We start from the raw sequence: 14,056 nt of genomic DNA on the forward strand, positions 1-14,056 counted from the left end.
ATAACACCAAAAAGCAAAGTATTCTAAAATCTTAAGATATTAACTTAAGCAGTTTTGTTATCAAGGGGAAACAAAACAAAAAAAAAAAAAAAGCAAAATAAAATAATTTTGCTTGATTGGGAATAAAGAAGATGAGGCTGGGAGAATTTCAGGATGCCTGTAAGGTCTGTTGTCCCTGACAACAACAGCAATGCTGTTTAAGTGCTCGTATTGGACTGAGACAAGGCACCTTCCTTTTAGTGTCTCCAGTCCCAACAGCTACCTGTTGATTTCACAGAAATCTGTCAGCTTTAGAAATACTGAATGTTTAAAAGGTATTTTCAGCAGTGGGACAACTGCTGCTCAGGACTTTCTCAGACTGATTCTTGGGGCTCTAGTACAGGTTTATCATTTTACTACTAAAGTATCTTTGACAGGGACATTGCACAGTGACTTGAACATTTAAGTATATTGTGAAGAGATATTGTGCCAAGAATCAACTCTTTCTGTGGTAAGAAATGGGTCTTCCTTTGATTCTTAAGGCTTCAGCAGTCCCTTGATATGCCTGCTTCTTGACACAAAGCCTCAGGTTCCACGTGCAAGTGGAAATTCTCACCCAAAATCAAGACTATCCTGCTGATTCGCACTGTTCTGATGACATACAGCTCTCAATAGCTCTCAAACCATCCTTGAATAGAAACACAACTGACAACCAACACAGCCTTAGCAAATCCTATGAAAGGTTTACAAAGTGAAGAAATAATCAAAACATAATTAACAGCTGAACACCAACTCTTGTTCACTGAATACTGTCCTATAAGCGTGCTAATTCAATTGTGCAGTTGCTGCACAAGGGAAAACTCATTATGTAAACTGTTCAATATACAAAGGGTTTAAGTACTAAATAGAAATCAGTTTGAACTACTTACCCTTGGGGATCTTAGTTCTATTTCTTCTTTTTCGCTCTCGCTGCTGGAATAATTTTCTTCTGCTTCTTTTTTTACTTCTGTTGGAGGCATTTTTTGCTCTTCTTTCACACTCTCCTCCATTGGTTCCTCGTGTTTCTGAACGTCTTCTACCACTTTTGGTTCATTGTGATGAATGGTCCTAAACTGAATGTTTGCAGAACGGCAGTACTCTTCAAAACCATAAAGATACCTGTATGAAACAAGTAAGAGTTTCATTTACATTTCAGCTTTTCTTTTTGTTTATCTAAGTGCAAAAAACCCTATTTTCCTGCTCACAGGGAAGAACAATAACTTCAAGAAAAAAAAAACCAGAAGAGCAGTTTTTGAAATAAAACAACTCTGAACAAGAAGTCAAGCAGTGAAAAAGACAACTCAGCAGGTACAAACAGGTGCTTGGCTTCCCACAAATCTAATTTCATCTCTCTTCAACTAAGAGCTCATGACAGTGAAGCCTAAGAACATTTACAGTTTTGCAAACATGGAGTGACAGCAAAGATCAGCCCAGTATTAGAATACAGGCAAATAAACAAGTTACCACAAGGTAACAAATCATCATGCATCAGCTTGTTCTCCGTTAACTGCCTGTGTACACACTCTAATCCTACACAGGTGAGGGAAATGTGAAGTAGCAGATCCCTCAAAGAATAAATATGCAAACCACAGCACACTATCATGTGTCTGTACAACAATTATTTTCACATCAACAGCAACCTAGCACATATTTACTTTTTTTAATGATACATACTCTTCTCTGTAAAATACAGACCTTAAATATGTGCCCACTTCAAATGCCACTGAAGACAGTCTGAACATTTTCATCTTCATCAACATTAACATGAGTTGAGTCATTAGTCATTCATCCCTATTCAATCAGCCAAATTTCCTTAGGTTCGAGTCAAGAGAACCTCATTCTTCCCTTTTACTCAAAAAGCCCAATTGTTTCTTGTTCAAACTTTCAGGAGAATAAATAATAAAAATAATCTTTATTTAGAAAAAGAGCCTGAAAAATTGTGAATTCTAAAAGGTTTCCATTTCATAAGTAAGAACGTGACTCAAAAGCAGGTGTTAGAATAAAGTTTCACACATTTCTATTACAGTAGTAGTTCTACTACACAACACTGTCATATCCACCATAGTAATATATATTAATTGTGTAATTCTAAAGCTATTAATTTACAGAATCCAAACAAAGATGACATTTAAACATGCAGTATGATATCCTTCTCTATCAACATTTGTGAGGAAGTTAAAAAAAAACTGATATAAGAAAATCTGCTCTCTGTAGGCAGCATCTAAGACTTGAACAGCATGCAACTGAGATTAATAATCATAAATTGCAAACCTGAATTTGCCAAAGTATTTTTTAATAACTTTTGTTGTTGTATGCTGAAATGGCATCATGTATGCTGAAATGAATGTTTCTTGATTAAAAAAATGAGCAGAATTCTAATGCAGCCCTGAGCACTCCTTCTTTCCTCCATCAATTCAATCCTTGGCAATGGAAAATGCTCAAAATTACTAATTAACTGAAGAATGTCAACTACTGTTCCATTAAACTATCAAAAATTGCTTGAATGCTGTACATGCTATTAGCAGCAACAACAACCACCAAAAAGCAATGTTTTCATCGTTTCACAATAGAACTTACTTTCTGTAAGCAGTTTTTACATTGTAAGAAGCAGCCGAGTTCAAAATAGGAATGCCAAGGTCCATATAAATTTGCTTCCAAACAGCACCGCTCTCAATCTTTGGGGGGAGAAAATAAAAAAAAAAGAGAAATGTAAGTTTCCATGTTTTATTAATCAAGAACATTAAGGACTGACACTTAACACAGACACAAGTCACAACCTTTACGAACGATGAGACATTTAGTTTCGGGAACACCCCACACTTACATTGTCACACCCACCCTGCTGATATACCAGTCTAAACAGTTTGAAGAGATTAAGGTCCTTGTAGCCCAGAACAGGTGGTTTATTGATAGGAGTACCTAAATAAAACAGAAATAGAAATACAAATGATCACACACAATACAACAGCAAACTGCTTCCTCCATTCATTCAGCACACAATTCATTACTGACAGTCTTCTACATTTTAACATTTCTATTTCATAGCTCCCAGATGTGTCACAAGTCAGTAGTTTCCCACCAACAATCAAGGCTTCACCCTCTTTTGAACACATCACAAATTTCTGGGTGGTTTATTAGCGTGCTGGCAGCAGCTGCCTGATAACTATGATTTGTGCAATAATCCCTATCCAGTTGGCTGCATCCCACTGTTTCCCTTTGGAGGTGGGGGGCAGCAGAATTGCAGCAAGCTGTACAGAGTGCCTGATGAATGCTGGAATATTGCAATATGTGAAAAGATCAACTCCAAGCACTGTGGTCTGAAAGGAATGGAAAGGGGGCAGAAACATTTCTTTTTGTAATGCAACACAGACAAACAATCAGAACGTGAAACAACACAAATTCCTAATAGGATGTGAATATTTGGGACCACTCTGGGAAAAAGAATGAATCTGAATCAGATGAGTGGCAATGATCTAAAGAACAATAATTAATTACAAAAGGAGAAACCGAAATTGACTTCGGGAAAGTGGCTGCATATGTACAGCATCCTTCCCAGCATGAAGGAGTATCAGCCCATTTCCCACTGCTTTGTCATCTCCATTCATCTTCATGCAATAGTATTTAGAATCCTGAAAATAACTCTGTAGGACTTTGGGAATAATGTTATGATTATATGAATGAAAACATTCATAGTCTGAGAAGAGAATATAGGACAAATCTGGCAAGAATAGAAATACTGCTAAAAGGACACAGGTTAAAAAAAAAAAAAAGGGGGGGGGGGAAAAGGCAGGGAGAAAGATGCAGTCCTGAAAAGTCCTGAATATTGCTCAATCAACACACTGCATTAAGGAACAATTTCCACACCGGGTCTTCAAATTAAGTGCACAAACACCTTCCTGTTTCTCCTCTGCAAGTCAGTGATGTCATCCCTCCTCTTGGTTTGTAGAAGGTTTCTAAGAGTGCTTAATGGAGTGGGGAAGGAAGAAAACAGAAGGGGGAGGACCCAGGCAACTGGGAAAAAATTTGGATTACTCCAGCAACATTTTTTTTTTTTAATTATTAATTTTTATTTTTCCCTAAGAACCTCTTACTTCTCCAAGGCAGGTTATCTGTAGAAGCACTGGTTCTACACAGACTCAAAATGATACTGGCACTCTGCCACAATACATGATCTGTTTCTAAGCCTGTGATAAGCACTGGCAATACTGAACAGACTTTCACAGTCACAGACGTAGCAATGCAGAGCATCTTTAACAAAAGGTAAGCTGTTTTTTCTTAATGTATTTCCACTATAAAATCCACTTTTTTTTTCCATTAAAAGGAAATAAGGGAGAAATATTCTGACACCACATATAGCATCAGTCTCATCACAACTGCAAATGTGAATGGCTTACACAACAGCTCTCTGAAGAGAGCAGGATGTACCTGCTGACTACCTAAACATTGCACAAGCCTTTCTAATGGATGTCTTACCCCAGGACATTAACTGTTCCATTTCATTACAGCCTCACTTAATTCTGTATGTAAAATCATCTTAAGTATGCCATTTTCTTGTTCTAGCTACTGGACAAAGTAGAATGTTCTTTCTTCAGGTGAGTATCACTGCTACGACTGCGCATGATTAAGGCAAGGGGCTGAAGATGGCACTTCTCTTATGATCTGTTGGCTGAATTTCATCATCCATGTACAGCCTCCTCAGGTTCCAGCCTGAGTCTAACAGTAGCAGAGCTCCCAGCTGTGGCTGATACAAGAAAACAGCCAAGAGCTTATTTAACAGTGACTGTTAACACACAAAAAAAGATTTTACAAAAGCAAAACAATAACATCTCAAGGAGGATTTAAGTTTTCTTTGTGCACTGTGCTTCAAAGAACTTGAAGCAGATCTGCCACGTGAAAATGGGTAGAAGTGTTTTCCCCTGTCTAGGCTGTTATCCTTGTTCACTGATGTGAGAACATGCTCATAACAACATCCACTACATATTTAAAAGCCAGTAGAAAAGTGGACTGAAGATGAAAGAAAATTCATTTGGCATTACCTCTGTCTTCCATAAACTTATAGAGCTGTTGGAGGAAGTTGTCCCTCTCTTCAGGATCAAGCTCTTCCTCGGGCTGTGAAAACAAATGTGGTCACAGTGAAAACAAAGTATGCAAAGTAACATTTTATTTGCACAGAAGCATAACGGCAAAAACTAAACCCCAACCACTTTCTGCTTGGCCCCACATCCTTAAGATGGTGAAACATGCAGAAGACAAACTTTCCTTGGTGGGTTACAGTGGGTACCTCAAGAGGAGAAAAAGAAAATGAAAAAGAGCATTAAGTGTGATCCTCAAAATGAAAGTATTAATTATTTACCTGTCTCATTCTAATACAGAAGAAGTCTGTTATTTACAGGACCCAAGCAATTCACAGGAACACAGTATTGTTTGTTTGTTTACAAACCTTCCTCCCCCAAACCAGAGCTAAGGCTGGTGAACAACACTTTCTCAACTCTTCCTATTTTTGATGCTCTGATGCTTGCCTTCAGCTCACGTTTGGAAAAGCTTTTACAGACACTTCTACAATTCCCTAAACACATATTTTCCATACTTTCCTATTTTAAGTTCCTTCATCTTATCTTTAAAACTTAAATTCCTAAAAAGACACTTACAAAACATTATGGTAAGTAGTCCAAATTGTATAACAACGCTTTTCTTCTCTTAACCATGAAAATAAATTAAATTTGGGGGAGGGCTGGAGGAAAAGGCAAGAGAAAAAAATCCATTTCTATGTATCTATATAAACTTCACAGAATTCTGAGATTCTAGCAGAGCTCAACAAAATCTTCTCCCTGCAATGCTTTATGCATGCCACATTCTTCCTGCCAGCATGGCAATCACAGGACTGCTGGTAAGGCAGTTTGTACAAGGAAGACTGCAAGTGTCTTGAGAGAAAGACGTAGAGTACATGTCAAAAACCTCACATTACGTTATTACAAATAACAGAAAAGTCACACACAGTTCCAGAAGGAAAGCAGAAGAGTAATTTCAACTTCAGCCTCCCCTGTGTTCTACAAACTCGAAGCTCCAAGGCAGGAAGAGAGACAGTGAAATGTAAATGTGCATGCTACTGCCTTGTTAACCAGAAAGCAATCTGCCAAGCATCAGTATGAATTTCAGCCCTGTCTGCATCAGTGAATTCTATGCTTCAAAACCCAACAGGGATCACCTACAATCAGACAGAGATGGTATCTGTCTCCTATTTTCCCATTTTTTCTTTGGAAATAATTGGAGGAAATTAAATGAGAAATCACAACATTTCCTCATGTTGCATATTACAGGGATTAGATGAAGAGGAACAGTCATCTATAGAATTACATCCTTTCAGGTTAGCAAATGAATTATTGCTATAGAAACCAGTTTCTTTTCCCTTTCTTGACAAGCTACATCACGAACCTCACGATCGAGAAATTTCTAACACCTACTGTAATGTTTGCTGATTGGAGGCATTACGACTCTCACTGTACCAACCAAATCCATCTGAACAACACTAAGCGTTCAGGAATATTTCTGAAGAGATGCACTCCAACCATTTCTTTTACAGAGGCAGAATGCCAAACCAGAACTGTAGGTCAGAACAGCAGAATGTAGGTTAGAAATAGCACTCTTGCAGACAGAACGTTAACCGTTTCACTGACGTGCAGCATTTTCACCTGAAGAAAAGCAAAAAGGAAAGATGAAAGCTTTTACATGCTTACAGAATGGGGACAGGAAACGTGACTGCAATACTCATCCACCTATTTGAGATCTTGACTTCCATACCCACTTCTCCCTGCAGACTGAGTGTGAGCCAGGCTGGCACCCCTCAACAGGGACAGTCTGTGTCATGCCTGGCGCCCACACCAGGGAAGGCACCAACTCCTTCTGAGAAGTGACCTCAAAATGACATGTGAAATGCTGATGCCACAACCTGCCATCACCATCAGTGAGTGAATGGAGAGCTGCAGTTCCTAGAATATCCCTCCAGCCAGCAACGAGGCAACACTGATATCCTCTGAAAACTCACCTCTATATCCAGACACTCATGCCCATTTTCTAGATTGGGAATAAATAAGTTTATAGAGAGAGTTCTTCAAAATTAGCTTTCTTAAGGACAGTTCTGTCTCTCCATTTTATTTTCCTTATAGGGACAATGCAAAAAAAGAGACAGTACCAAAGCTACTGCTTCAAATGAGAAAACAATATGAGATTTGTAAGTGCCAGGAGTTCAAAATCAAGACCTTTTTCCTTGTCCATCCAATACCCAGAAGTAGATGCAATGGACAAAATGTGTTTTGTTTCAGGCCACAAAATTTCATTTTCAAAATAAATAAATAAAGCTCCAGAATGCCCATTTTGCCTTACCACTGAAAAGCCAAATTTGGGGGTGTTTGAGAGTTTGTTCATCCTTCCTAATGAGCAGGTCACATCATTCAGAGAATATGATAAACACTAAAAACTGAAAGCAGCAAGGAACACAGGATTTCTGTATCATGCACCTCCCAGTTCCATTTCACATTACCTTTCAAATAATACTAACAGTACTCTCATGTATTTTGTACAAATTACTTGGTGGTCGTTACTCTCAAAAATAAGCAGAACACAAACCTTGCGAACTGGCAGAAATCTCCTGATTGGTTTTGTTTCTTCATTTGCCTTCCAGCCCCTTTATGGACCATGAGTTTTCCCCTCTATCCTTAGTGTGATTTTCACAAAGAACACAGCTCAGTTACCCTGGCTCATCATTTACTCCACAGAACAATGTCAAAGCTTCTGCAGATGTTAACCTGAACAGCTGAGTGGGAGCACAGAGGAAGAATGCTTACAGGCATGCACATCATACACTCAGTCAACACCAAGCCAAGGTACCAGGGGCAGATCTTTATGTCATTAATGGACTAACAACACAGTTAACTCTTATGTGAAAGAAATGCAAGCTAAGAAGAAGAACAATGTGTACAGGACACAGAGTTCAGAAGTGTGCACACTCAGAACAAGTCGTCAGGATTAACGTAAATCTGTTTTCATCATTTTAATGTTTGTTTCTTGATGCTGAGTTTGAATTAAGGGAATGAAAAGAATTAAACCTACTGCAACAGGTTAGCAACTCTGCAATACATGAAGATGAGAAGCCTTAAAAAGTTCATCTCTACCAGGAAGAAGCATGAATCCAACCATCCCTATACACAGGCTGGGGCAGAAATGGACGATTCAGGTAACATTTTGTTTGCTCTCTCAAAGTCACTGGAACAGGTTGCCCAAGGAGGCTGTGGATGCCCCATCCCTGCAGGCATTCAAGGCCAGGCTGGATGTGGCTCTGGGCAGCCTGGTCTGCTGGTTGGCGACCTGCACATAGCAGGGGGTTGGAACTGGATGAGCATTGTGCTCCTTTTCAGCCCAGGCCATTCTATGATTCTAAGAGAAAAGACCACATGAGAATCAGGAACTACTCTGAAGCAGTACAGAAGTATTTTCATTTTAACTATTTGTTTTTGTTTTTTTTTTTTCTGGCCATGTTTTGCATGTTTGATTCAGGGGGAGGAAATTAAAAGTGGAAGAATAAAGGGTCAGGTTGGGGTCTTCCGAAGATGATACTAAAGCCAACTCTACAGGTAGGCAGAAATCCTTACAACTTGCAAAATTCTAACTAAAAGCAAATTCCTCACTCTTATTGGGGTCTTAACGTTACCCATTAAGAAAATGTACTGAAAATACATTTCAAAAGAAGCATGTTGAAATCTTGATTCCTTTGGAGCCAGAAAGGTCTACAGGGAGACTGAAAGGAACAAATATTGTTTAAAAGGTCCCCTGTAAAACAGCAGGTATTTGGTTATTTCATCCTGAGAAGCAGCAAACAGGGATGATTTCTCCCCTTGCAGAACAACTGAATTACAAACAAATACACCAGTATACATCATAAGATTTTTAACAAAAATCAGCTAGCACAAGAAAAGCTTCCATCTCTATGGAGATATTGGATTTCAGATTCTATTCTCTTTCCTTCTATCTGCAGTGTATCCTTTGACTGCCAAACACACCCTTAAATCACAACCATCTCATTAGGCGAGGCTGAAAATTAGATAAAAACCAAGAGAAATATCTAGATTCTTACCTGGAGTCAAACTAAGAGTGTTTTGTTTTGGTTTTTTAATTTCATTTTATAAAGAAGTTCTTTTCTACAGTACCTCCTAATTTTTCTCATCTTTTGTGACACAAGCAACATCTGTTCTGTTATTCAAACCTCATGGTGTGAATCAGAAGTAATCCCAAGTTGCATTACCCATTGCAAGCACTGCCAAAAATCCAACCAGGTGAACATGCCAAGCATCCTAATCCAATACAATCCTTGATAAAGTCAATGACAAGCAATTTCCACTTTTTCTTCCTTTAGAATCAACTCAGGACCACACAAGTCAGTTACCAGCAATGAGGATTAGCATCTCACCACCACTGTACTGCTCCCATTCGTCAGAGTATGAAAGACATCACAGAACAACCATGAAAATCCTGAAAACAGTAATTCTAATTGCACTATAAATATTTGATGAAAGGTGGCGTAATTAGAAAGACAGCCTGTGTCAAAACAAAGTTACAGATTTTAATCCAGCTGCTGGATAAATAGTAGGGTCTATCATCACTAGCTGTAGCAGGTCTCTGCTCCATTACCATTATAAAAGATCCTACTTTAGAAAAATAGGATCCCTTCCACCCTCAGAATTAGACTCTTCTGACTGACTTGATAATTTCATTACATATTAAGTAGGTCTGAGGCCATTTGATTGATTTAAGGAAGGCCTATCACAGCAGGTCAGCAGCAGGCCAAGCTGTGACAGCAAAGCATTTCAGAAGATGAGGCTGAGGGGCGTGGAGGAAAAACGATCATTTTGTAAACCTCTGTCCCATTTCCAGCAATGTAACAACATGCAGTCCCAAAACAAAAAGGTCCAATGAAGGTATTCTGGCAGAGAATGGGCAGAAGCTATTTTGCCCTTGATTATTAAATGAGAAACTCTACAAAATATAAATGCAGAATCTGAGCAATACAACATTTGCAGTGAAATAATGGCAAGGCAGCATCATTCACTCAGCAGTTCTCTCAGTAACTGGTATTACTGCCCTTTAAGAGGAAAAAAAAAAAAAGAAATGATGACAAATTCTTTAAATGCTCTCTTACTGCAGCAGCTAGCTTGGCCCACATTTGAAACAAATCATATATTCTAACAGTTGAATCAGGAATTGGATTTAATGGGCTAAAATGACAATTCTGCTCTGAGAATCAAAAGAGGTTACTACCTTTTCTCTGCCACACAGCTTCAGCATGAAGATGCTCACCTTATTTTTATACCCCTACTTGTCACCTGGAATTAATGGATTCCACAGCTTTTCATACCAACACATCTGCTTGTTTGTAATCTTTTGTTTCACTCCTTTACATTTGGATTATTCCTTAAAAACAGCCCTATTTCTTTTATAGGAATGCTTTTTTTTTTCCTCCTTTTTTTTTTTTTTAAACCACCAAGCTCTCCCTCCCCCTTCTTTGTTTAAAACACACAGCACTTTTCTGCAAAAGCCACCAAAAAATGCCATTAAAAAAGGATACAAGAAAACCAGTAGATCAATTCTTAATTTTTAGTGTTGATATTCAGCAAATTTAGGCAACATTAATGCAAACAGACTAATACAGACTGCAACAGTTCACACCCTGCAAAACGTGGCCTATTCAGTCCTTTTCACTGCAAACAGAGGAAAAACCCCAAAGGATTTTATATTCCACACACATTTGGCCTTACGTTTATCTAATCAGACCATTATTTTCATATAGACATCCACTCCGTTTTCCGGAACAGCAATTAAGCCATAAAATTAACACCTAAAAATAGCTTCTTATTGTCCTTTTCTATGTGCAAAGCTCCAGCCTGCTTGCATGCTCCACCAGACAGTTCACAGATCAGAAATCTACAAATCTACCTCCAAATCCACATTCTCAACAAGCACGCTAACATTACAGATTAAAACACAGAATCCTTACCTATGAGCTGCATTCTTTCAAATGTTAAATGGTTTTATTTCCTTTCTGCCTAACGTGCCCAATGCCTGGACATATTTCAGCCTGACTTCCAAATATTTGTTTTCTTTCTCTCTCTCTCTCTCTCTCTCACCGCAAGGCATCCGCAGTTATACAGCATTACTTACATTCTCTTCCACATTAAAAAAAAAAAAAAGGGAAAAAATAAAATAAAATAAAATAATAATAATAATAATAAAAAAAAATCAGACATTACATGAAAGGCAAAGAAAGAGACAGCCCATTTCAAAGCATCTGGCAAGCCTCCCCTGGCAGGCTGCCAAGCCTCTGCTAAATCTTCCTCTCTTTTGGAGCATGCTCACTCCACGCCAACAGAATGTTGCTGTGGCAACACCGTAGGCAGCCTCCAAGTATGAACAGCCATTCTGTTTTCGGTGTGACAAAACCACACGCTGCAGGGGAAGTGAAAGGGAAACGATATTTGACCTTCCTCGGGAGATGGACTTCACTTTATTTTTCTGTATAAAGAACCAAACGTCGCCAAGCTTATTGTGAAAACGGCGAGAAACAAAGGAAAACCAAACAAATCCCACCACCAATCCCCTCCTCTGACTTTATTACTGATTTAGCATCAACGTTAGACACGGGTAGCAGGTATAAAAGGAACAATGAGAAACACGTTTTTGATGGCAAGTGGGAAATCACTCAAAATAATGCTGAAATTTTGCCATAGATCTCAATTCGGTATCAGAGTCCCTCCACTTGGTACCATCCCTAATCTGTACTATTAGAGATCAGAAAAAAGCTCATGTTGTGACTCACATACAAAGGTAAGTACTGCACTGCTTTTGGTGTCTTAGATAGCAAATAGCTCTAACAGGCACTGTGCATTAGCTCCTACTTTGTCAGCCTTGCAATTTTGCTTTAGTTTAATTTGTCTGGTCATGAACTATGATTTTCAGAAACAAGCTACTTTCTTATATGAACTACATAGGAAGTTCAGAAGAAAAATACAAAGCTATCTTTATACAGTGTTGGATCACTACTATTTGCCTCAGCATCCATTTGCTCATTTCTCTTTCACCCAGATTCTTTCTATCACTCTTTTCTGCCTTGAATTCTTTATTTTTGACTAGGAGCAAAGGGAGGATGCACAGCTCTGAAAGCACACTGAAGTTAAGACAGAGCAGAACTTTATGAAGCGGAACACCTTTAGACATGCATGTTATTCTATTATCTGTGAAGAGTAACTGAAATTGCCCAGACTTACCTGTACTTCTTCATTTTTCTCTTCTCTTTTTATTTCCTCTTCATCGGTTTCTGCAGCAGCTCCATCTTCTTCATCACTGCTGGAGGATTCCATAATTTCACTTATGTCCATCTTCCAGTTCCGAGGAACCACCTTTGTGCTGAGAAACGTGCTTGCTTCCTGAAGCCCTACAGAAGAAAAGGCCCTCTTTTTACCTCATCCCAAGCATTTAGAATCAGAAAGCATTTTTCAATTTCCTTTTCATACTCTTGTAAATTAACAAAGCAAACCAAAAATGATAGTAAGTGATGGAGTAGCTTTAAACACTCAGCACAGTACATATTTAAAGACAGATTTTAAAAATCAAGTATCAGAACTTCAAAGAGCTTAGATTTGAGCACATCCATCTGTATTTTTCACCCAGAGGGTGGTGATGCACTGGAACAGGTTGCCCAAGGAGGCTGTGGATGCCCCATCCCTGCAGGCATTCAAGGCCAGGCTGGATGTGGCTCTGGGCAGCCTGGGCTGCTGGTTGGCGACCTGCACATAGCAGGGGGTTGGAACTGGATGAGCATTGTAGTCCTTCTCAACCTAGGCCACTCTATGACTCAATGGTACTTCATTCATAGACATGTCCTCATGAACATTACTAAGACTTACATCTATTTATTTACACAGCATCAAAGACCTTTACTTATTCATATTTTCCATGCAACTGCAAAGCTGTTTTGTTTCTGTATGAAAGTGGCAAATACTGCAGTAAAACGAGTTAAAAACAAACAAACACAGTTAAGATACCATGGATTTCTTTGTTCTTTTCAAGAGATCTTCACGCCTTAAAGTTTAGATTGTAAAAACAAACAAACAAACAAAAAAACCCCACACCTGCTTAAGGAGATTCTGTCCCATTCATGTCTGGAACATAAGAGAACCACTCTAATGAATAAGGGAGTGATGGTATGGGGAGAAGTCATGCTTGTACAGCAGGAATACCTCAAATTATTTTTCTTCAACAAAGAGGAATCAGAAGATTACCCAAAAGAGGGACATACTGCAATGAATCATTCAAATCTTTGCAAGAGATAATAAAGCACCAGCAGCTAATAACTGCTGGTAGAGTTCCTGTACTCTGAAATAATTAATAAGAAGAAAGCACATGGGAAATCTTAAATCAAAACCACCTCAAGCTGTCTTACTTGCATTACATTAAGACCTCACTTGTAAAGAAGCTGTTCCACACCTTTACTCAAAATGAAGAAACTCTTGGTGGTGGTTTTTCTCATTTGTGTATTTGTTTTTTAATAAATCTTAGAAGAATGTTTCTCCTTTAAAAATGGTATGTTTTGACTGGGATGAACAGCACTAGAAGTTTAAGATTTACATTAAGGTGAGAAACTGGCCTTCCACAAGCTCAGGAAAAACACAAATACTGCAGACACATCTTCCATTCAGAAAATAAACCTCTGTAATTATACTCTTCATTCAAACATTAGTTTCAGGCTATTGACATAAGCTATTCTATTAAAGGTTACACTTCCATCTCTGGTTACTTTTCATTTAAAGACAAGAAGTGTTCCAGCTACAGCGTAAAACATTGGTTCTGGAGAGGTGACTCTATATGCCATTGTTCAATGACATTTCAAACACTGCACCTTCAAAATCACCTTTTTAATTTGCATAAATTTGGAGTGGAATGAAGGAAGGAAACAAAAGCAAATAAGCAACACTTCTATTAGTTGCTATGTTAT

At 38.4% G+C, this 14,056-nt stretch overlaps 1 protein-coding gene across 9 annotated transcripts in view; it reads right to left on the reverse strand.

Annotated features, from left to right (window-relative positions):
• The window catches only part of ARID4A (AT-rich interaction domain 4A), a 48,061-nt gene that overhangs the window by 14,464 nt on the left and 19,541 nt on the right, over positions 1–14,056 (reverse strand). For all 9 annotated transcript variants that reach the window (XR_016467163.1, XR_016467161.1, XR_016467159.1 and 6 more), the window contains exons 11-15: positions 12,330–12,496; positions 5,055–5,127; positions 2,843–2,937; positions 2,596–2,693; positions 909–1,137 (exon numbers count right to left, since the gene is read on the reverse strand). Coding sequence is in view for 1 of the 9 variants with exons in the window: in XM_031605367.2 (XP_031461227.1) it covers positions 909–1,137; positions 2,596–2,693; positions 2,843–2,937; positions 5,055–5,127; positions 12,330–12,496 (662 nt within the window). In the remaining 8 variants the exon portion in view is untranslated. The remainder of the gene's footprint in view (positions 1–908; positions 1,138–2,595; positions 2,694–2,842; positions 2,938–5,054; positions 5,128–12,329; positions 12,497–14,056) is intronic.

Source organism: Phasianus colchicus, chromosome 5, assembly GCF_987193195.1.
Source record: "Phasianus colchicus chromosome 5, bPhaCol1.hap1.1, whole genome shotgun sequence".
Taxonomy (NCBI): Eukaryota; Metazoa; Chordata; class Aves; order Galliformes; family Phasianidae; genus Phasianus; species Phasianus colchicus.